Consider the following 25,280-nt stretch of genomic DNA (forward strand, 5'->3'; position numbering starts at 1 on the left):
ACAGGAGATGACTCCCACTACTTACACAGTTTAGCTATTTGAATGTAGAAGCAAATATGAGCTAAAATTGTAATGTGTTTCTGCTGTGTATTTCTGCTTACTGCCCAAGTAATCATCACACCTAGACATCTACTGAAGCTTATGACACTGATGCCCACCTGAGGCAGGGAGGGAGGGAGAGGACATGGACTGGACTCTTGTCCTCCTTCCCTCTCTCCCCTTCTGAACTCAGCCAAAGGTTTTGTTCTCTCAGCTCATGTACTTGCATTTGGTTCCCAGAAGCAGTCTGCTGAGCTTTACAGGTGTCAAATCAAAGCGCAAAAGCTAAAAGCATTTATTATTAAGCTTCTGTCAGGATCAGCCACCACTCCCTCCATCTGTTTCCATTCCTCCGCCTTGATACCTGCTCTATGCACTTTCAGGTTTGAAGAGTCAAATATACTGTGCAAACTGCTGCAATTAGACCTTAGGTGGAATGCTCCCTCCTTTTTTTCAATATTTGATTTTGTTTCCTCGTATGTGTAGCCAATGGTCCCCTGACATTATATTGGTTATGCACATATCTGAGTGCAATAAGACTGCCAGAATTCCTCTTCCAGCAGCTTGTGATGTTCACAGACAACTAAGCACCGAAGAAGAAGATATATCAGGCACAGCTATTCAAGATTTCGCTAGTTGTTCTTGCATGTAATTCTGCAGTGCTTTACAACCTCCCTGCCTCAACTGAGGAGTTAACTTTCAAGACCATTAATGCTGAAGTAACGAACAATTATTTTTAACACAAATATGTATGAATCTGTACAAGACGTTCTATAAAAACTAGTAAATTTTTACTAAATGATCACCATGATATTTATATGAACTTAAACTAGCAGCATTGTCATGAAAGTTCATTTTAAAATTTGAAATAATTAAAATATAAGTTAAAAACCATAACTAAATGCCTGCTTTCCCACTCAAGCAACATTATACAATTTCAGATTGTATAAGTTCATTATTTTATGAATGATAAACAATAAAGAGATACAGACAAGCCAAACCCAAAGTTTCTATCAAATAATGGAATAAAACTCTGTTGATACACAGGAATTAAGAGAATAAACACTTATTTTGCTGTTGGATGGAAAAGTAACTGTTTAGTATTTTGTGCAGTCAGTACCATAAGCTCTGTTTAATTGTATTCCTGGAGCCATTATATATTTCAGGCTCATGGCTCCAAGAGATGAGTGCTGATTTGAGGCAGGAAGAAGCCAACAGACTTATCTTAAAAATTGTTTCAAAAGGTCTTTTTTTATGTCTGAGAATGTTAAACATATACCTCATGATATTAAACATATATAGACTAGTCATGAAAGCCTTGTTATGGGAAGTTTTATGGTTATGTCATTTTTTATTCTCTTAAGATGTTGCTCTCTCTCTTTTTTTTTTTTCTCATTTCCTACCTCATTTCTACTACTTTGCATTGTTTGACCCAGTGACCTCACCTTTTGTGGTGGAGTCTCGAATTATTTTGGAGACTGGGACCTTTTTCCAAGGGGTTTATGGTACCTGCAAAGTAAAGCAGCTTGTATGTGGTATTGAAACCCTTCTCTTTGGAACCCCATGACAGGATGGACTCTAATATGCAAAAAAATGGTCATCTTAAAAGTAGAAGCATCTTCTATTGTTAAAATTCTTGCATAACAGCTTGTAGTTCTTTTAGTTGTTAGTTAAAGAGATGACAAAGATTAAGAAACACTGGAAGTCTGTTGTCCTATAAAAATTGAATAGTATAGCTCAAAATTTGACAAGGGAATGAGCTGTGAGTGACAGTAAATTAATCACCCAAAGATATGCTGGAAGTCAGCCTAACACTGAGGTGGAGATACAAGAGGTTAAGTTGAGTTACGTAAGGGTAATATGGAAAGGGACATCACAGGGCCTGCCATCAGTAATACCTATGTTATTCTTGGCTGATAATTAACTTCCTTTGACAAAGACTCTAAATGACCTTCCCAAGCCATCCATTCTAGTGCTTTCCTATCTTTGGTTGGTTTTATGAACACTTGATTTCTTTACTTAAAATGAATTCATCTTTACTGAACTATCAATTATGGGGAGACAAAAATGCTAATTTATGTATTCCTTTTACCTTCAAGTGAAACAATCTCAAGATCATGCTTTGAAAACACACCTCTCTGCTCTCAACAGTGTGTTACAATGACAACTGCAGGAATTGTTTCCCTAAAGAACAGCACTGGCATTGTCAATAACGTTTTTTTTAAAAAAAACCTTAATGTTGCTAAGCAGTTGGAAATGAGGAGACGGCAAAAAGTGGTTAAGCACATGTCTGGGTCACTTCTTAATGTCCTAATTAGATTTTTATCTTTTTGCATTAAATGTTGCTGTTTTGTCTTAACCTTGTTAGTTGGTGCCAGTTTCCCAGCCTAGGCAGGTAACCTCCACCACCGCTGTTTGTAAATTGTGTTTCTTTTGTCATCATAACCCTGCAACAGCTGCAATAGCCCAGCTCACTTTCCTGTGCTCAGAACGAGACGGCTGCTTCTCTGGGCAGAGGAGCAGGCACATTGGTTCAGCTGCTTCCTTGGGACAGGAGGACAAAGGACCAGCAGCTGCAGCCTCAGGAGTGTGTGTAACAGACAGATGCTCTGCTATTTTCAGGGAGGGCTCCCTATGCTACCCGTGGTATTGCACAGGAGGTGCTGCTCCATATCAACATCTCCGCTTTAAGATAGAAGGAGAACCACAGCTATGAGCTTTGCAAGGTCTCCAGCTGTGCACACTGGAGATCATTTTATTTGGACAGCTTTTGCCACTGAAACAATTGTCCTTGGCTGGATGGAAGAGCAATTGCCCTTGGCACAGTTTAGACGATGCACTATATATTCAGTTATGTTGATCTACTTGTGAATTCATGCTTTAATCTTAATAATTCTTTTATTTTGCAGGATGGCTGAGCATAAAGGGAAATGTTATATTCCTGACAGTTGTCCGTGCACCTGGAAAGACAGAGAATTTCTGTCAGGAGAAGTGATAGCTACACCATGTTATACCTGGTGAGTGACATGTATTTTGCATACTTACAAATCATCTGGGTCTAGTCACAAAGTGAAACTGACACAGAAAATGTGTTGAGTACCTTGAAAATGATAAAAAAAAATATATGGTTGTTTATAGACAGTTACAGGATCTAGATTTAATTAGGCTCGCTAACAGACCTGGAAGAGGAGGCAGATTTTTGGGTGACTTCTTCAAGTCTGAAAAGGAAGCAGAAAATATTCAAATTAAAAAGCAGTCAAGAAGAAATGCTGGATTCTACGTGTATCAGTTAATCTCTGAAAGAAAATACATTTGGCATTTTTGAGAACAGAATCTAATGAAAGACAGCCAAGGAAAAAAAAATATAAATGAATGACAATGGCAGATGGTCTGCTCCTTTGGGAACAGGGCTGTTTGTAGTATGAGTTACTAGTCAGGACAAGCAACTGCATTAGAAGAAGATGGGCAATTAAAAAAAACCCCAAACCACGTTACCTTTGGAAAATGAGCTAATACCCAGCATCTTCTTTTAAGGAACCTTACCTGACTCTATATTGATGCAAACCAGTTTTTCATCCATTGTAATCTCCTAGCCAAAATATCTATCTTCAGTTAAGTGTATATTTGATAATAATTAAAAAAGTTTGACATGGCAGCCTTTAATCAGTTAAAAACTTTATTGGCAATTCAACTGAGCTTATACACTTACACAAGCAAAACAAGAGGCTGTCAGTACTGCTTTCATACAAATTAATGTAAATCACTGAATGTAGCTGACAGGAAAAGTAATTTTGCAAAACATCAGCATTTATTTCTTATACTCATTCCATACTTGTCTGATACCCAGAAATCTTACAGGTAGCAACTGGAGGTCTTAGCACCGAATATGTGCAGATTTTTCTCAAAATTTCTTGATAGAAAATATAAATATTGATGTTTTATAAATGTGTGTGTTGTGGCATGGTGATTTACCTGCTGGTGAAGGGGCTGGAGAACAAGTCTTATGAGGAGCGGCTGAGGGAGCTGGAGTTATTTAGCCTAGAGAAAAGGAGGCTGAGGGGAGGCCGACTACCTGAAAGGTTGTAGTGAGGTAGGTGTTGGTCTCTTCTCCTAAGTGATAGGTGATAGGATGAGAGGAAATGATCTCAAGTTGCATCAAGGGTGGTTCAGATTAGACATTAGGAATGATATCTTCACTGAAAGGGTTATTGGACACTGGAACAGGCTGCCCAAGGAGAATGGTGACTCAATCTCCTGTATTTAAAAGACAGGTAGATGAAGTGCTTAGTGATATGATTTGGTATTGGACAGGTACTGTTGGACTTGATGATTTCAAAGGCTTTTCCAAACACGTGATTCTATGATTTTATGATTCTATGATTTATACTGGGGGCAGTGATGGAAATACTTGCAGAAGCCATAAAAATTTTAAGATTTTGCATTAATTTCTTATGCATTTTTATTATTCACATGTACTGATGCCAAAATGCTCAACACTTTTCTCCTGTGGCATCACCAACTTTAGAAGCAACCCACAGAATAGGACTGTTTCAATGTCTGAGAATTTTATTCCTTTCATGGATTTCTGCATGACATGAAATAAAGAAGCCAAGAAAGCTTTTTTCTTGAAAATAAAAAGAAAATGACTTTGCTATGAGAAGATACTGATTGTTAATTTTCCTTACAGTGTTTGTCGGAGAGGGATATTCAATTGCACTAGTTACCCCTGTCCTGCTGTGTGCACCGTTTATGGAGATCGACATTATTATACCTTTGATGGATTGGAATATGATTATGTCAGTGACTGCCAGGTGTACCTGCTAAAGGTAGGAGGATTGTTCATACATTTTAATAGTTCAAATGGAAGTTTCCATAAGAGGGCAAGTATTTTGACAGTCAGGAGACGATCTATAGACATAACTGTTAATAAAACTGATGCCAAAGAGATATGTCAAACGGGAAGATTCTGTAAATGACATTTTGTGCTCAGCCATTTGAAAACGGTATATGGGTGTTTCCTTATGTCTCTATGTGGTCTAACGAAAAATAGAAACCAATGTTTTCTCTTCTACCTTAACCACACAATGAGCAAAGAAAAACACTTCAGAAACTGTTCTAGAATGGGATATAATCTATAGGTTTATTTAATAATTATCTATAAACTCTGCTTGGCAGAATGTTAATGACAACCTCTGAAGCTGCTTGGAATCCTTCTTGAATGTGATCTGCATCAGATCAGGAGTGTATGTGTATGATAACATCAAACACAATGGTTTCATAACACAACAATGAAATCCTTCATTGAGATTGTCTGGCAACTACATGCTAATGTTCCTCATAGCACACATTTACAGTACATGGCTGCTCTTTTTTGTTTAAAATTCCATTACTGACATTTAGAAATATATTTTATTACTAACACTACTATTGTTTATTATCATTGTTGCTATTGTTAAAGCTAAGAGTCTGTCTTCTGAGTTACTGTAATGTGTTTAGAAGGATAATCATTTTCTACCAACTCTGACTGTCCAAGCTTAAGAAAAAGCATGGTTTCTTAACAAGGGCTACTACAAATAATTTATTTCATTTGTGCCTTGGTAAAGTATTCACAGCTGTGAAATTAAATGCATTGGTTCCATATTTTATTTTCCTTTGCTAAAAAAATATAGAGTTTTGGTAAAGAATACCTCATAGCAAACTCCTGGTACGTATCATACTGTCTCATAAAAGAGCTCTTATTCTTAGAGGTATATGAACTTTTGCACAAACCTTCCTCCTTTAAGATGCAACAAATAAGGGTTGTTTTATCTGTAAAATCATCTTGCAGGTATAATAAAGTGGAAATGTGGGTTGACATTTATTAAATCTTATGCCATCTAGCCAGAGAAGTGTGTAAGAGAAATCCACGCTGCTTTTTTTTTAAAAAAAAAACAGTATAATTCTGGAATGCTTTGCTTTCACAATCAAATATCACCTGCCACTCTACTGCATAAGAAAGTACCTATCTGGAAACAAACCATGGGGAGCATTTGGAGTCCAAGAATAAAGTTGGCAGCCACTTAATTAAGGCATGTGGCACATTGCCAACAGGCCTTTCTAAAGGTGAATATGATGACAAAAATTACATAAGTACTGCCTATGTAGATCTACTTTTCAGACTTTTCAGAGTTTCTTCAGGTTTTCACACTGTCATCCCCCGCCCCCCCCCCAGCTAATATGAGAAAGTATGACGTAATTTGTTCATCATTTTTCTTTGCTCTTTAGTATATGGAAAACTGTCATGATCTATATTGAAGAACTGTTTATTACAAATTAGGCACTGCATAACTATGTCTGGAACAGATAATGTATCTGTGGGTTCATTTTTGACTGTAAAATGCTTGGAGAAGTGATTTTTTTGCGGGGGCGAGGGTGTATGTGGAGAAAGCAACAAAGGATGGGATCATATGGCATACGTCCAAGAGTTCTGAGGGAACTAACGCACAGAACTGATGAACTATGCCATGTGCAGCCCAGGAATTTGAGGAATGGAAGATGGCAGTACAACTAAATATTTTAAAAGGACTCCATGGCTGAATTGGACAGGAATGGACAAATATATCTAGTTTAAATATGAAGGAAATTAATAGAAATCATAATAAATGCAAATGACAGTTGGGAAGAGTTGAACTTTTCTTTTTTCTTTTTTTCTTTGTAAAATAAATTCATGCATGGTAGATCTTCTGGGTTATTCTGCCAAGACAGTAAATATATCAATGAGATTGATCAGGTCAATACATTTGTGTTTTAGCTTAAAGACCTTTTGGAGACAGATTGCAATAAATACTTTTAAGGACTAGTCTCTCAAAAGATGAGCCATGATTGTTTGAGACATGAATTAGAAATCAGAAGCCAAAAGATAGGATTAAATGACCTTTATTTAGAATGGAGAACACCTGGTGATGTCCCACAGTGATCTTGCTGAGATCTGTATTTAACATCTTCAAAAACAATTTTGAAAATTATTTGAAAGTTGGTGGTGTGAGAACTGAAGTGGAATATGCTTATGGTAAAGAATCGGTCTGAACAGACGAAACACAGACAGACAGACCACCAAAAGGTTCAGAAGACCTTATGGCAGAAAACAATGTATGATAAAATGAAATATGCAAATCAGTGAACAGAAAAACTAACTGTAACTAGTGCTGTGAAGATAGGCTCTAAGTTAGCCCACTACTTTGCAAGAATGGAAATTCATGTGCGAAAAATACGTATTAAACAGTTGTAATTGATACTCTCTCAGTGGCAGTTTGAGTGATAATACAACGTGTCATCCATTCTCTAATTTCACTTATGCTTTTATTTGCAAGTACACAGTCACACCACAGTTGTACCACATATAACTACGTTATATGTGCAGACATGATAGCATGATGAGGTTGCTCTGTTTTGAAATACACTTTATTGTTCCTTGAACAGAAGTTTCCATGGCTGTCTTTTCAGATTCCTCCTCCTCTACACTCAGGCCATGTGCAGTGACATTTTAAATAGTAGTATAGGGATAATATGAGTCTCCCTTGAGCCACTCTTTGTTCAGAAGGTATACAAGAGAGCCCTGTCTCATATAGCCTGTTATCCAAATAAATGAGCCAAATGAAATGTGGGAAAGTGTACGTAGTTGCAAAAGATTAAATGCCTTGCTTAGCACCTTGGCAGGCATAGCTGTCTACAACAGTCACGCCACATAAACCATGCTACCTGTTCTACAAATGAACATATACATAGATTCTAACTTAAATCATGGAATCATAGAATGGTTTGAGTTGGAAGGATCTTTAAATATCATCTAGTGCAATCCTCCATGTCATGGTGAGTATGTGCTGTGTGCTTCATATTCCCCACCTGTAAGGTATTACAGAACATCATAAATTTGTTGCTAGTACACGATGTGTTGACTTAATGGTAGTTTGCAGTGCTGTTAGGAGGCTGATTGTTATGGATTGTATGTAAAAGGCTTGCCAAACACCTGAAATTGAAACAGCCGATATTCTTGTAATGTTGCATACGCAACACTGTAAAACAGCTTGATATTTTCCTTTTTACTAACTTTTTTCCTGTGAGAGGTGGACCACTTTGTTTCTGCTGTCTTATGTACTCTAAACAAAGGTTGGTAGCATTGCAATAAGGGAAATTATAGCTACAATAAAGCTGCATGCTAGATTTCCTAGATGTAGAACCAAGTCCAAGAATTATAATCTGAATCCCGTGCCTCCAGCAGCATGATAATGCACTGTTCCCATCCATGTTACCAGCCCTCAGTGTTTGATTCGGCTGTTAGCCTCCCTAAATGAGACCTGTTTGATAGCTCTTTAATTTGTATTGCACCAAACAAAGAAGTCATACCTTTCACTGTATCTTTAATTAGGAGCTCTTGTGCTCTTACGGGAAAAAAATCAAGTATCAACTTTCAGCCAGTTATGAAACTTCAAACATCAGTATCATCTGTCAGGCCTTTTTGTTTAATGTAACAGTAGGTGTATGAAAAAGCCCATTATGACTAGTTCAACAGACATATCCATCGATCAGAAAATAACCAAAAAAGATTTAATGCATGAATTAAGAAAACTAGGGTAGTAATATCACATGAAATAATTTAAACTTTTTCAAGTTATGTTACCCACAGAGAATTAAAGTCCCTGTACGTATAAATGACATTCACAGAGAAGACATCAATATTTGTTTCTAACATTTTAAAGCCTCAGTAATTTGAAAGGAGAAACAGAAAATTCATAGCAGATCCACTCATTTAAATTCTGTCAGTGTAGGACATATAAACACTTTGTTTTACTTAATCTGAATATTGATGAATTTAAGGCAAAAAATTCTTAATTAAAAATATTTAAAAAGCTTGCTTTCTCCCATTTTCTGGCTTATCTTCTGTCTTCAACGATGCTATGTTCTTTCCCTAACAAAATCGTGTTATTTTTCTACCAAAATTTTACTGCGTGTTATTTGTACTTGCAGTCTATTGTTTCCACTGTTTCATAGACTTTTGCTTTTATAGTAAAATTGCTGTCTTTCTATAACATATTGGCTTTTTCCTAAATTTGTGGGGGTTTTCAGTGCTGCAGGTCAACGTGTTTATTAAAGCTTGCAGGGTCAGTGCCCTTGGAACCACTCAGACTTATTCTTTTCTGAGAAGGAGATATTTTCTCTGGTTTGGAGGAGTCTCCAAGCACAGGTTTAGAAGGATAGTCTACCTGTCAGAATGTCCTTGAATGAAAGGTAGCTCTGTTGTAATGCTTATCTGCCTTTAGAAAAACAAAACAATGCACTGAAGTTATTCCATTAACTGTAGTCAGTTGTCAATAAGATCTTAAAGGCAAGAAAAGGAAGGATTGTTTTATTCCTGTATCCTGAAAGACGGAGGTCAGCAGAACTAAGCCCTCATACTGAAGTATTCACATTTTATGGATTAGCCCTAACTTTAAAGCATGTGATAAAAACATTTTCACTTCTTTTCATCCGACTTTAGTGGTTTATCTATTTTAAAGTGTCCTATTTAATCCTTTTGATGCAACCACCAAGGCTTTTTTAAAGCCAAAGTTATCACTAGATTTAGTATGTTGGAGGATTATGAAAGCAACCAGACATTTGATCAAATAATTGAACTGTTATGAAAATTAGAAGTGCAGATTTAACTCCTTTCAGTCAGGAGACACCACATGAGAGCCTATTTGTTAAGGCAGAGGTTCATTTAACAAAATATGCATGATCTGGTAAACTACTACTATAGTTCCCAAATGATTTTCCTACTGATGAGTAGTCCCCAGTGTCAGACACCTTGTCTGCCCTGGGGAATACAGCAAGGGGGCTCTTTCCTTTTATACCCCTCCTTTTGTAACTAGAGGCAAGTTCAAAGCTCTTAGTTTATGATACTTTTATTAGAGGGCTTAGTATAGAAGTTGGTTGATAAACTGATAATCTTTTACTTACTACTTGCTGATATAGTTATACTTACTACTTGCTGATATAGTTATCTATAAATACATATTATTTTATTTAATAATAAATAAAATATATTTATTATTATAAATAGTTATATTTAACTATAACTATATAGTTATAGTTATAGTTAAACGATGACTGGGCATAAGCTGGAGCAATCAGCCTTTAATTTTTTGATAAACATATCTAATGCTCAAAGCCACATTCCAGCAAATAGTTTCATGAGTAAGTGATGTGCCAAAATATGCCACCTAAAACACTTGTCCTAAAACATGATTTATAGCAACAGTAACTGTGTAGAAATGATGTTTCTTGACAATTTGAAAGCAATTTTGTCTCACCCTCCCCCCCCCATATTTCAGTGAAATATTATTTAATGTGAATAATTTGCCCTGCTTTGGTTGCAAAGAATACTAACAGTTCGCGTTTTATCTGTCCTGTGATTTCAGAGGAAACCTTTCTGGATTCTCTCCTTTTCCTGGGTCTCTTGAAGTCCTTCAAGGGTCAGTAGCGAGCTCCCTGTGGGAGACATCCCTCTCCATCCTTGTCTTCAGCTAGGAAGTATAACATTGGCTTGTACCTGTTTTTTTTCTATCTCTCCTACCATTTCTGTGAGCAAAAGATTTTATTACAGTTGGCAATGGATTTCTGCTCTGGTTCCATTTTCTCCAGTTCAATGATTTCCGACTCAATTATTGCTACATGCCTTTCCATCTTCACCACCTGATTCTCTAGCCCATTAAATTATGCAGTGAATGAACTTTTATTTTCCAACAAGGAGAGATTTCTTCAATTTGCACAGATTAGCATGGAGAGCTTCCAGAACAGGCTTGAGGAAAAAGTTTCTTGCCATGAGAACTGCAAATTGGAAGTGGCGTGTGCATGGTGTGACTCAGAAGTTGGATCCTCTTTCTGAGGACCTTGCCGTTTAGTGACCACACAACTTGAAGAAAGTGACCTTTTCACCTTGAATTTCTGGTTTTGGTGTATATGTTGAGCACTCCACAGCCCTTTGGCTCTACTGACTCTAAATGTTATAATCTTATGGCTGTCTGAAAAAGCAATTCACTGAAAGAATGGCTGCCTGGGCTGGGTCGCCTCTTGTGAGTACAGCTTGGTGGAATGCTGATGCCCATCTTCTATAGCTACAGCAGTAAAATGTAAGCAACACCCAGCATCATATGCTGCTGCTTCAGTAAGCTGTATGGTATGTTGGCAGGAGTCAAATGAAAGGCTCTTGCTGTCTTTAAGTGGGAGGATGCCCAGGCTAGACACCTACAGATGCTGTTTAGCAGTTTGTGGCTTCTGTTGTCAGTGATCTGTGAGGGCTGTGAATTATATTTACTCTTGTTTAGGTCAGGATGTTGAGTATTTTTGTTTCTGAATGCACAGAAACTAAACTTCAGAGTGACATTTATCATGCACTTATTAATAAAAAAATACTATTAGGTCTCATAAATACGTACTTAGATATTTAAAACTGATACCACGAACTCTGCTGCTGATTTGTGATTCAGAGTAGCTCATGTTGCAGAATGTGTCACTTGGAAACAAATATTTGAATGTTCCCAAATCCTTAATCTTCAGAATATCTCATTTTTAATTAGGAAGGGATTGCAGTAATATGATCTGTGCAAAATACAAATCAGATACCCAAGTAGGCAAAGCCAAGTAAATGAAACAAAAGAAAATCTGCTTTAAATGATATTTTCTCAAGCTTTTTAGCATAGTTCTCTTAAAATAATAAAAAAATCTCTATTTGATTAATCAACTTTTCAAAATAAAGAAACATTGAATTAGAACAAGGTTTTGAGAAGCAAAATGTAAAATATTCCTTGTGTATTTTTCATTATTAGCAGGAGATTTAAAAAAAAATTTTGGATTTTAAAAACTGTTTTTGACAAAACTTCAAAACACCCAACAACTTTATATTGCCATAAAATCTACCAAAACAACCCATGTGTGGTAAAGAAAAGGTAGTGATTTATTTTTTCCTATCACTTGTACACATACACACAGATCTTCTAATGCATCTCTCTCAAGAGCTGTTGAGAATTTATTCTGCCTGAGGTGTATCCTTTTGGAAAGTCTCTTTTAATGTAATAGGAAAGGGTTACTGTGAATGCATTAGCAGACATCTGGAAGTTGGTTTGAGTGTGCGTGAGTAGCTGGAATAATCTTGCTTCCTTTAAATTTGCATCAGTGAATCTTCTCAGTGATGTTACTCTCATCCATTTCTACTCAACTGTGCTACAATACTAGAAATGGGTCATATCTTACAGGTGTATTGAAAGTTTCTTCACCATATGTGAAAATAATCACATAATCTGCAGCTCTGTAGAAGATACTGAGAAAAAGAGAATTTATGTACATCTGTGTGTGTATAAGCAATTTAGCTCTTAGCTTCTTAGTTACTAAATGAGTTTTTTTTTAAAAAAAACACAGAAATTGCATAGAAATACATAACATCCGTGGAAAAATAAGTGCTATTACTGTTCCTTTTCTCTCTTCTGTAAGAGGATCACCTACTGCCTTTCCTATATGCCAACTTTCACGTAGATTTCTTCTCAAACTGAGACAGTGTGTATCAGTGCCATCTGCTGATTCCAAGCAATATTGCTCCAATATTTGAATAGCTATGGGGAAATAGCTATTTGATGATACAAATCCATACATAATGCAAGGGCAGAGATTAAATAAAGCTACACAAAATGTACATATGTAATTTTGAAATGGTACGGAAGAAATAATCATACCAGCAAAATGAAAGAAGCCACTCAATAAGAGATGCTTCTTGGTGTAAACTGTGAATGGGTGTTGCATAATTAATGTGTTTTTACTGATTATCTGGAAATCAATGCCTCGTAAATTGGCACAAGAACCTAACAGAGCAAGATAATATCAGGTGCCAAGGCATTTGTCTGCTCCCAGAAACACTTAAACATTTATGCCTAAGTGCTTACTAGATCTGGGCTAAGATGCTTTACTACTCATAGATCAAGGTCACTCAAAGTAATAGTTTAAAATGTTAAGCTACTTCAGAAGAAACTCAGAGCCCAAAAAACCAAACACCAATCTAATTCTGAGTTTCCATAAAATTTCCTGAAATGTTAAGTCTGAACAGAGTTAATGTTATCTCTCTGAAAACATATAGGAAGGAGAAAGAAATTCTACTTTTTAAACTACTATATATTTTTTCAGTATTTTTAGAGCTTTATGCATTTGGTTTTGTAAGTGGCTAAATATGACAGCCTCTAAAATAAAGGAAAATAGGACTAATCTATCTTTATCCAGTTCCCAATATATCTCTAGATGCTTTTACAGCCACCCTAGTCTGTAAGTTAGCATATTGAAGGGAACAAATGAAAAAAAAAATGGGGAGAGCAGGGTATTAAGAATGGAAAAGAATGAGTCTTTACCCTGAACATTTGGAGAGATTTTGATGAAACTTTCAAAGAACTTAAGTACAGCCACTTTTAAATTGTCTTCTCCTAGGCTGCATTTTGACTTTGTAAGCACACTGCTGTTATTGGTTGATAGTGATATAAATTTTCTAATGGGATATTGAAATAGAAAGTTTCTAACAACAATAAACCCTAGCATTCCCAAGCACTACTAAAAAACAAACAACAAAAAAGGAAAGCAGTGCTTTGCATTTTTGGCTACGAAGAAATATGGAAAAAAAAGCACAGTGAAGTCTAGAAAAAGAATGTCCTGAGAAGTAGGACTGACAATGAACTTTTGACTGACTGCCCGGAGCTGTGACTCTGTCTTCCCTGTTGCTTGGCAACTCTGTGTTATCACAAAGAAACTGATATTAAGTTGGAACAGGCTGGATATGGTAATTTACGTGGGAAGATACTCTTGCAGTGGGAAAACCATTTTATTTCTAGTTTCTGTCAGTGTAAGTAGGTTTCACATGATGAACTGTAGTACATCCCCTGTTGGGTGCATTTTACCTAAAAAGGTAAAGAGTGACTCTGCCTTGGAAACAGACTGTGCAGAAAAAAAAGAAAACCAACAAAACCCCCACCCTGTTATTCATTAGACCTGCTTCTAGTATCTACTCAGACCTTTCTTCCAGTGGTAATGACAAAAGCTAGTTTTCATACCTGTGTGTATCCAGTGCAGGTTAGAGAGATGGAATTCGATCATTATTGTTTATACTACTATAGTCCCTAAGAGCTATCGAGATTTGCCTAAGACCTCACTGGCTTATACAAACATTAAAAGATGATCCTCACTTTATCTAAAAGGTCCCTGTTTTTTCTTTTGTGTTGGCAATAGTTAAACACTGAGTTTCAATTGCACTTTATTTGTTCCCTGCTGAAAGAAGAAGCTGCGTATGTAGCAGTTACAGAATATTTTGAAGATTGTGACAGAAACTGCCATGCAACTTTGAATTGTGCTGGTATTCTATAGCTGGGAAAGGTCTCAATTTTTATTGAGGTGTATGGAGAGAATGCCAAGGATATATGTGTAAAGCGAATCTTATCATGAAAACTTTGAGACACAAAATTTGGGTTTAGGTCTAAGATTTAACTAGAAAGATAGAATGCACAGAAGTCTCAGGATTTAATGCAAAGCCCTTTTCTTAAATGTCTGGTTTACTCATAGCTCTACTGCAGTACCATCACTGACTCTCTGCATTTCCATCCTGCATAATTTCTAGTAATTTAACACCAAGATGCAGTCCTACATGTAAGGAAGTACTTCTCATGTCTTTGGGACTCCCTGTTCTGGCTTTGGTCAGCAAAACATTCCCTGTCTCCAGGCCTCTCTCTGCTGCAGAGTTAACTTGAAATATGACTCAACTTTTGCCCTTGGCTCAAATCCCAACCATACACAAAAACTTCTGACTTGAGTATGTTGATGCTGTTTGGATGAAGTGATTGGCCTGGAGTGTCTGAAAGCACAGGCAGCAACTTCAGTTAGCATAGTTAATACAGCTACCCGCTGCTGCTCCAACAACTCATCTTCATTGCCAAAAAAGGTGTATTTTTTACTGTGGCATAATTGGACTGAATTAACAATCCTTATTTAAAATAAAGCCTTCCATCTCTTTTCTTACAGTGAAGACATTACTTCCCCATTAACTCAGAATGTCCCCTTTTGCTGAGGCTAAACTCTGCAATGAAAACTGTCCACAATGTCCTAGGCATCAGTAGACCCGTAGTTTGCAAGCAAAATCCTTTTCTGAACGGTCTCATGGCAGGGAAGTAGCTTCCTTACTCAGTTTTCACTTGGCCAGCACAGAATGTGTCAGCTTGCACCCTATCTACCAAACTAATGAGTTTGTCTCCTTTTCAATCTATCACATCACCTCCAATAAATCAAAAAAAATGCTGTGGGCTGTTATCTGACCTGGGGGGTAATAATTACTTGACTGATTCCAGCAGAAAGCCTGGCTTAATTAAAACACAGTGTGTTTCCCAAAAAAGGTAGTGACCAGTTTTATTCTGAGTGCAACTTAAAACCACTTTACACTAAAATGAAACAGATGAACTTTGCTTTACCCTGGAGCCTTCAGTATATTCAAAATGAGTTCTCCTGCTAAATCATGAAGACCTGATCTGCTACAACCCTTTACCACTAGCAGCTAGTGGCTGACTTTTCCCATCTTAACCATTGTCTTCCAAGTTAACAGCTGTCACATACCACCTGTATCTTTAGTTCTGGCATTAGGGTAACGTGAATCTTGCATGCAGACCCCCATAGTATATGGTAATTGCATTTGTGCATGCATGCTGTAGCATTTTCTGTGCCCAGTAGCAGCATCCTCTGGATTGTGGGCCATATTAGACTAAGGGCAGCAATGCTGCAGCACCTCCTCTGCATGGTAACAAAAATATCTTTACACTTTCTATCATCTAGGGTTGGGCGGTTTCATATTTTTAGATTGAAAGTGTTCTTTAAATAGTTTCGTTTAAAAATGAAGGAGGAAAAAAAAGTGCTTCCAGTAGCATCCATATTTTCTGTATCCAGTGTTTCTCTCGGGTGAGGAAAAAATGCTAATATGTTTTTTTTTGAAGTCTGATGACCACAGAACATATAAGGGTATGAAAGTGAGACATGCAAAGAATAGTAAGAAGCATGTGCCCAGCACATTACAGGGGTACACTGACCAAGAGGAGGAGCAAAGCTCTGGAGGGGGATGCTATGGGTACAAACCAAGGCAAGCAATTCCTTCCATTGGGGCCAAGCGGAGCTCTCCAAGAGCATTTCTGGGAGCCAAGAGGAGCTCCTGCACTGGGTGACTGCTGAAAGCCACCATTCCCATTGTGCCTAGCAGCATCTGCAATTAGTTTCAGCTAGACTTGGAGAGTGTTTAAAAGAGGATGGGAGAAAGAAGAGAAATTTAAATGTCTTTTTGCCTGCAGCACTACCCAGGTGTCTCATATAAGACTGGCTGATTCAGCAGGCGAGATATATAGCTTGCCACCTCCAAGATTTTTGCTTCACATCCCTCTCAGGTTTGTAGTGACTAGAGGACTGGATTTGATAAAAAAATAAACTGGATTCAGAAGCACTGTTATTTACTTATATCGATATTATAAACATAACTCAAGCTTTTTTCTACAGTTACGCCATCTTGTTGACTTGCAAGGATTAGTATAGAAATGAATTGAAAGGCAAATTAAAATAAAAAATTGTAAGAGTAAATCAACTTTATTTTTGTTTGTGGTAGTGTTGTCAACTCTGAAAATACAGCTGGTCTCCTTTGTTCCAGTACCAGCCCTAGCATGGTGAATGACAAGGTGCATCTAAGTTTACCTCAGGGTACAGAACAACCACAGAAACTGTAGGAGGATAAACAGACAGGTTTAGCCAATGTGCAAAAGTTATTTTATGTGTCTAGAATGCAGAACTGATTTAGAGGCTTGAAAGCCACAGTTATGGGAATGGAAAGGCAACAAATTTGAATTTTAGGTACCGAACCACTAGCAAATCAAAAGAGTAGACAAATCTTCTAAATGTTGATGACAAGATGCAAACGAAAATATCAGCAGAAACCTTTGCCCTCTCCAAGAGCATTTAATATGACTCATGGTTTTATGCATTTTGATGAGTGGTAGTACAAAAATTGTCTGTACTACCGACAAATGCTAAGTGTTTGGTTTTAAACATATGAAAACAGCTTGATCTCCTGTACCTTGATTTAAAAATAAAGCTTTTTTAGAAGTATGTAATGATTGTGATAACCATACAGTGCAGTAAATATTGCATTCTACATATGAGTACATTTTAAAAGCCTAAACCAGTCTCTTATTTTAGGGGTAGGTCGATCCTATGAGTTTGTAAAGTCCTCAGTAAAAGGACTTACAGCAGAATGTAGTGGCTTTTTGTGTTTAACTCCAAAGTTTGAGTAGGTTGTAGGTTCAGCTTTGAATTTAAAAATGCATTTCCTTGTTTGGTAGCTTTCTTAAATTTAATTTCAAAGATGTGTAAATACAAAGGTATCCATCTTTTTGTGATAGTAAGCCTGGAATAAATCTGCAGGAGAGAAATGCAATTGAATCTATAAGTAAAATGATTTCTTCTTCATATTGCAGAGCACAGATAATTCAAGTATGTCTATAATTGCTCAGAACAAAAAGTGCTTTGACAATGATATTGTTTGCTCGAAGAATGTTCTCATCACTGTTGGAGACACTGAGATTTATTTTAGTGAACCTTCTGAGAAGCAGGTTCGTTATTTTCTTTCCTTTTTGGGTTTCCATTTAAGGTAAGCATTGTAAAGTTGCAAAATCTGAAGGAGCATGTTTTTGGAAAACATATCTGAGAGTTCACATAGTACAAATGGCCTGCATAAAGCAGCAGGTCCAAGGAGAAATCTTCTGGTTTTGTTGTTTTTTATTTCAAGTTCTGATTATCCTACAAATAAGACTGCTTAAAAGTTTCAAGTAGTCAAAGAATATTGGCATTTATTTGTTTCTTTCTACTTGGAAAGAAAATCTAAGTACAAACTGAAAGCAAATTTGAAGGATTAAAAAGACAAAATATCAAAGTATTAAACAACATTTGTAGTAATATTATTGATCTAGCTTTATGCTAAAGATAAAGTATTCTTCAGAATACACTTTTTATTAATTGGCTGCATACCTTGTTAGAATCATGGAATCATTAGGTTGGAAAAGACCTTAGAGATCATCAGCTCCAACCGTACCTGTCTACTACTAAATCATGTCCCCAAGCACCTCCTCTACCCAGCTTTTAAACATCTCCAGGGATGGTGACTCACCTCCCTGGGCAGCCTGTGCCATTACCTGCTAACCCTTTCTGTGAAGATTTTTTCCTAAAACGGCCAATTTAAATGTCCCCTGAGGCAGCTTGAGGCCATTTCCTCTTGTTCTGTCACCTATAACCTGGGGGAAAAGAGACCAACACCCACTTCTCTGCAACCTCCTTTCAGGTTATATAATAACGTCTCCTCTCAGCTTTCTCTTCTCAAGGCTAAACAACCCCAGCTCCATCAGCCGCTCCTCATAAGACTTGTTCTCCAGCCCCTTCACCAGTTTTGTTCCTCTTCTCTGTACTTGCTCCAGGACCTCATTTGGTTTCTTATTGTGAGGGACCCCAAACTGAACACAGTATTTGAGGTGCGGCCTCACCAGTGCAGAGTACAGGGCGAAACTCACTTCCCTGGTCCTGCTGACCACACTTGAATGTGTGACTTAATTGAATGTGTGACTTGAATGAATGACATCATTAGAACTTAATAAATACTCATGTCTTTCAGAAGACCTTAAGTGGAGAGGAAAACAAATCTAACTACCAGCTTTGGAAAGCTGGATATTATACTGTGATACACTTTCCAGAACAGGACATTACAATTCTGTGGGATAAGAAGACAATGATGCATATTGAAGTTGGACCTCGATGGAAGGTGAGCCACAATAAAAACCTGAGATTATGTGTAGCTATGTGTTGCTGATGTGATCTCTTGCTGAATAACTGATTATCTTTTATTTATTACTAACGTTCCCAGTGATATAGCTGTTTATCATGGTGTACATTTGCCACACAAGAAGAGACAGAAAATGTGATTTAATGGGGTGATTCCTACATGCATATTTACTCTGTTGCTGCAAAGATTGTAGCCTTGCAGATATGCAGTGATTCAGCTTTGAGTCAAAGCTACTTTGGGGGTGGGAAGAGATGGTTAGTTTTGAGTTACCCAGTTTCCTGTATGTTTATATAATTGCTAAAACCAATGCAAGAGAAGCTTCCATACCTAGTGATGTGGAAGATGGCATGTTTGTAGCACAGATTGGGTTGGGCTGATAACAGAACTGAACCTTGGGATGTAGTACAGGCTGCCAAGATGAACAGATGGAGTCACATTTAAATTAAGAAGAGAAGATACAGGAAAAGATCTAGACAAAAACTGACAGGATTCAACTACGATGCAGGGAACAATATGAGGCTCCTCCTCTTGCCAGTTGGTCCTCTCTGTTCCGTTCCTACATTATCATTGGCCTTGATGACTCTGCAACTCAATATTTGGATTCTGGCAGCATAACCTTATCTGCACATTCAGTAATTACATTCCTACTTCATATCAGTTGTGAATGTATATGTTGAGAGGGCATTCTTCACAGTAAAAGAAAGCACTCTATGTCAGAGTACAATATAATTTTTTGTTTTAAGTGTAAGTCAAAGTTACAATGAGCATCTAATCTTGTTTTAAAGAAAAATTATTATTGGCTTTTGTCCCAATAGCCATTAAATGCTTACTTCACATACAAGCTGATTTATTAGCCACCAATACACATAGTGAAAAAAATAATTTTTCTGTTTTTGAGTAAGGTAGCAACATTTTACTGTTGAGCAGAAATGTCTTTTTCTCTATACATGTACTTGTGTAGGTATGTATATATACTTTTTTCCAACAGCAGCACATGCCTCAACACAAGAAAGTTGCAGCCATCTCTTTCGTAATTGCTTTTACAGATGTTCCTCCTATTGTGAGCTAAAATTAGAGGCAGCAGGTTTTAATGATGACAACAACTAGTCAGGCTTCACAATCATGAAATAATTCACCTGACCTTTTGACTTTTGGAGTTTGTGCACTACCAAGCTTTCAGGATTAAAAAAAAAAGACTGGATTCCAGTCCCTTTTCACAGGCAGACATTACGAACAGGTTCTGGAAAACAGGAAGAAAAAAACCGGAAAATATAAATTTCTATTAGAAGTTATTTGCAATATGGAACTGTAAACATAGCAGAGTGTCAGATAGTTTCAAAGTATGTCAGGTCTGTGTTTGCCTTTTAAGAATGTTTGATTTCACTTATGTCGTTTGTACTGATTACTGACGGTCAGTATACGTAAAAAAATTCATGCTTCTCTTTTAGGGTAAACTGGCAGGTTTGTGTGGAAATTTTGACAAATATACTTCAAATGATCTGACTACATCAAACAACATGGAGGTGAGAAATGCGCAGGTGTTTGGAGACAGCTGGGTATTAGGACAGGTAAGTCCCATGTCCAGTGAAAAGGTAGAGAAAGGATCGTAATTTTAATTTAAATTTAACACATTATAAGCACATGATGTACAGGTCTTATCTAAACTTATGGTCAGTGTATGAGAGTACACTCTAATTTTTATGTCTGTAGATGTGAAAGGTGTTAACAATATCTTATGTCATAGCAAACACCAAACAATCTCTTTATTTAAGAGTACATTTTTCCCTATGTAAGATAATTATCTTAGCTGTTTGGACTTAAGTTTTCTACAGATTTAGATACATTGCTTCTGATATTTTTGATTCAGCCCAATTTAATAAACAATTGTGATTTCTCTGGTCGTGGAGGCATCAGAATACTGAAAGTAAATGGAATCTGAATGCTGGAAAAATCTTCTTTCTGAACACTGCAAAAAAATGGTTATATATTAAAGTCGCAATGCATAGCATATTAATGAGGGTGATATGTCCTTTGCTTATGCAGCCCAACTTACCCTAGCCTATTTGTGGCCATATACATATGTATTTGCAAATTCTCATATAATTTTCCAATCTCTGTGGCTGCCAGAGCACTCAAGATCTGAGTTTAGTCTTGGCCTCACAAGCAGCCTGTGCTTAATCAGATTTGACTCTCCATCTGCCTCTGCAGTAGGCACTAGGGAGGTTTTCAGAAAGGACCTCTGGCCTTTGAATACATGTATCCTTGTCATCTTTTCTGCGAAATCTAAACCCCGTAAAGAATATTTGATAGCTGGAAGCTTAGAACCCAACTGTGCTACTGGGAAATGTGCTTGCATTGGCACTGTGAAGTGTGGGATGCTTCCAGGGTTTTCCCCTCCCAGGAGCAGCAGCACATGCCCCCCCAGCACTGTCTGAGCATCCGAAGCTGAGGCTGCATCAGTACACCCCAATGCTGCCTACGGATCCATCATCACCCTCTCCTGGGCTTCCCTGTTGCTCCAGGAGGGTATGGTTTTGGAGAACTGAGCTGAGTGTCATTTTGTTTCTGCTCGTTTGTTTTTCTTCTTGAAAGGAGATTTTAAGAGAGGGAGTTGTATCCCAGCCATTTTTGAGTTATCACGATGATCTTTGACTCTATTTTTCTTTTTTATGGGTTGCTCTCTTCCTACTGCTGCTTCTTTGAACTTGCAGTGCAACAGCCATCTGTAGTGTGACTCTATTTAAAGTCAATACAAAACCACCAGAGAAGATTTGGATCATGTGTTTGTTTGTGATGTTACTGTTGGTTGCTCTGGTAATGATTATAATGTGTCACAAAGAAAACATTTTGTCTTTATGCATTTACCAGACAGCAGGAACATTTTATACTTCAGAACAAAACACAAAGATTCACTTTTTGTGGAAATGTTTTCAATTACAACAACAAATCAGAGAAAGGTGAAGATGCAGAAGATGGTATTTAAACTTTACTTTTTTTTCTGAGTATTCAGGTATTGAATAGTATAGGTGTACCTGAATCCATGGTAAACACACCTTTGTATAAAACTTTTGTGGTGTTTTTGCTTGTTTTTAAGTGCAAGAGCCCAAATGAAACACTACGACCATGCGAGGTACATCAGAAAACGTTCCCTTATGCCAAAAAGGAATGCTCCATTTTATATAGTGACATTTTTGCACCTTGTCGCAATGTGGTAAGTTTATTAAATAGCCAAGATGTGCTCTCATGTAGGAAAATACTAACATTCCAGTGATTAATTTCTTCTTCCCCTGAGTCTTAATGCTGTGGAGGGTACAGAGTAGAGCTCTACAAGTATCTGTGTGTGTGTGGGCTATGTTTGTGCAGAGCTGCTTCTTCCTTTCAAGACTGGAGCCTAAACATAATAGCAGTAACTGGGAGCCATGAGTTAGTAGACTGGATAATCAAGGTTCTGTTCTCTTTAGCTTTTATTTCTATCTTTTATTTATACAGGTAACTAAATTTTTAAGGCTTTTGTATATATTGCAGGATTCAAAAGTAACTTTTAGTTTAATGTGCCTACAGCTTATCTCAATTTTTTTTTTTTTGTTAAATGTTCTTCTCAATTTAAAAAGAAATATGAGAGAGCAAGATTTCAGCTTCAAAGCTATTGGTATTTTTAGTTGGTGAAAAGATTATCATCTGCTTTTTATCAAAGCTCTGAGGTTTGGTGTCCTCGTTTTCCCAATACCTGACTGAGACTGAGACTTCAGTTACAAGGATGTCCTTAAGTTCAGTCTAGACAAGAGGGTGAAAACAATAGCTTGTGTGGGGAGATTTTCTTCCATTTTAGTTCACTGTTTATTAACAAAAGACATGCCCTATATATTTTTCTGTGTTTAGCCTTCTAAAGGTATTTAATTAATGAATGTGCTTCTTTACATCTGTGCAAGTAAGACTAACTATGCCATTTCATCTCAGTCTCTCATTTTCTTTATGACTATTAATACTAAATGAGATCATTAGATGTCCCAGCTGAACCTCCTGACTTTCAGGATTGAAGTTTGATATCTGCATGGTTAGGAATTTGCCTAAGGAGGAGGCTGCAGTAGCTTAAGTCAAGAGATTTATTAATGTTGACTTTAGTTACTATGTAAAGAATTGTTTGAGCATGTGCCTGAGAACATGGTGATGAGTGTATTTTCAAAGTGGAAAGTAATAAATAAAAATGGAAATTTTGAGAGTTTTTATGGAGCTGTATTATTATAACTCATAAAGAAAGATGTTTTGTCTTGAACATTCATTTTCTAAATCTTATCCATGTTGTGATTAAAATTTGCAAACATTATGCCAAAAATTTAGCGTAATTATATTAACAAATTCATGTCAGGTACAAACCACTCATTTAATTAGCAGTCAAGTATTTTCGCATGCACATAACCTCTTGTATGAGACACCCTGTAAAGCAGATATCGATCAGGTGCTTCTACAACCTGTTCATCAAGGTGGGAAAATACAGGTCTTGGAAATGTAATGTAAAGTAACCTCCTATAAAGCATATCTGCAGCTGACTGCTGGCTGCATGGGTGAGGAACTGGGTGCCAAAGAAGTAATACCAAGCACAAACTGACAGTGGGGGCACAGAAGGAACAGAAAGTGTAGATGTGGGTTTCAGGACATGCTTGGAGCAGTGCTCTTCCAGTTGCTCCTGCTGTGTGAGTAGTAGAGCAATCTGCTGTGTGCATGGAGGCAAGATCCTGCCCATGGGGCAGACAGCCTCAGAGTTCAGCTGAGGCTGGAAAGCCCCATTTTTAGGGAGACAAAATCACACATTTCTGGCTGGCACTGACTCATGGATTGCAGTTTTCCAGCTAAGCACTGAGCTCAGCAGGGGATGAGGATACTCAACACTCACAGAAAAAAAAGGTTTTCCTCATAACTCCCGAACTCAGAAGGAGCTTTGACTTGAGGTTCCCAGTCTGTCACAACAGCAGGATGCTGCTGACCCATGGAGAGATGCTGTCTTGCAGACACGGGAGACAGGTTTTTTTCTTTGGAGCCCATCTGCTGTTTGGTGATTCTTGCAAAGCTGTTGTAATAATTTCCAATGGAGCTAAGGCTTGTGCCTCCACCAGAGTGGAATCCTTGTTTTCAAAATAAGAAAAAGAACGGAAGTAAAATGGCATCTCTCTCCACCAAATTCAGAAAACCAGTCTTCATACCCCTGCCAGCTTCTAGCAATTGCCAGCTCAGAATCTGTCTCCATGTTTGATAAGTGCTGCTTTGTTATGTGATGGTATTTCTGTAATCTGACGTGTGCCATCTGAGTGCTCTGCAACCGAGCTAGAGCAGAGTCTAAACAGAAGAAAAACATTGCTTTAAACATTCCATGTGTTGAGTAAGAACATTGTTTTGGAAATTTTGCTCAACATTACAAAAAAAGAAGATTAAACCCCAAGAAATAGTGTATCATTTACATTTTACATAATCATTTACCTAATAATGTGATAGAGTTTTGAGGACTTGAGTTTCTGATCTAATGAAGATTTGTGGGTAAAGTATTTTCAAAACTTGATAAGTGTGGAAATATTTTTCTGCAAAATGTCAAGGGTGTGCTCAAGCTTTCTTTCCCTGACCAGCCCGCTCCACCCCTTATTACTTTAGTTACTTGATAATCAGATCTGCAGCTCTGACTTTATTGTTATTTATGCAAAACTGACAGGATGACTATAGATGGCAGCATTTACCTTATAAAAACAGAACTGCCAGCTTCAACACACTCCAAAATCAATGAACAGCAAGTGTGTGGACAGATGTACTTGTTAATAGTCACTGACTAATATTTTGTCTTGACTTGTAATGTAGATACAAAGCATTCAATGCATACTTTTTATATAGAAATATACCCAAACTTTAGAAAATACATTATTTATGTGTTTTGGTTTTTTTTCCCCCCAGATTGATGTGACTTCTTTTGTCAAAAACTGTCACACAGACACGTGCAACTGCAATCTGGGTGGGGACTGTGAGTGCTTATGTACCAGTATTGCAGCTTATGCCCATAAGTGCTGCCAGCAAGGAGTAGTGATTCACTGGAGATCTCCTTCCCTCTGTGGTATGTACCTGGGCTGACCTTGCACTGCAGCTCATATTTGAGGCATTTCTGGCCTTTTATTGAATCAAAGCCTAAAGAAATAAACTTACCAATTGAGATACGTTATGGGAAATGAAACTTCCTTTGACGAAAGTGAATTTTTACACTTTTAGGATGCAGATATGCATAGATTCTGTTGCAACCTTGTAGTAATAATGTGCTTGTTTTCTTTTTCTTTTAGCTTATGACTGTGAATATTACAATCAAGGTACGTAG

The 25,280-nt window shown here is 37.2% G+C and overlaps 1 protein-coding gene across 1 annotated transcript in view; it reads left to right on the forward strand.

Annotated features, from left to right (window-relative positions):
- The window catches only part of OTOGL (otogelin like), a 91,800-nt gene that overhangs the window by 32,597 nt on the left and 33,923 nt on the right, over positions 1 to 25,280 (forward strand). The window contains 8 exon segments of the mRNA XM_069857968.1: positions 2,949 to 3,056; positions 4,727 to 4,865; positions 17,580 to 17,714; positions 18,767 to 18,913; positions 20,383 to 20,502; positions 22,029 to 22,145; positions 24,869 to 25,025; positions 25,246 to 25,272. Coding sequence (XP_069714069.1) covers positions 2,949 to 3,056; positions 4,727 to 4,865; positions 17,580 to 17,714; positions 18,767 to 18,913; positions 20,383 to 20,502; positions 22,029 to 22,145; positions 24,869 to 25,025; positions 25,246 to 25,272 — 950 coding nt within the window.

The sequence above is a fragment of the Phaenicophaeus curvirostris genome, chromosome 1 (assembly GCF_032191515.1).
Source record: "Phaenicophaeus curvirostris isolate KB17595 chromosome 1, BPBGC_Pcur_1.0, whole genome shotgun sequence".
Classification (NCBI taxonomy): Eukaryota; Metazoa; Chordata; class Aves; order Cuculiformes; family Cuculidae; genus Phaenicophaeus; species Phaenicophaeus curvirostris.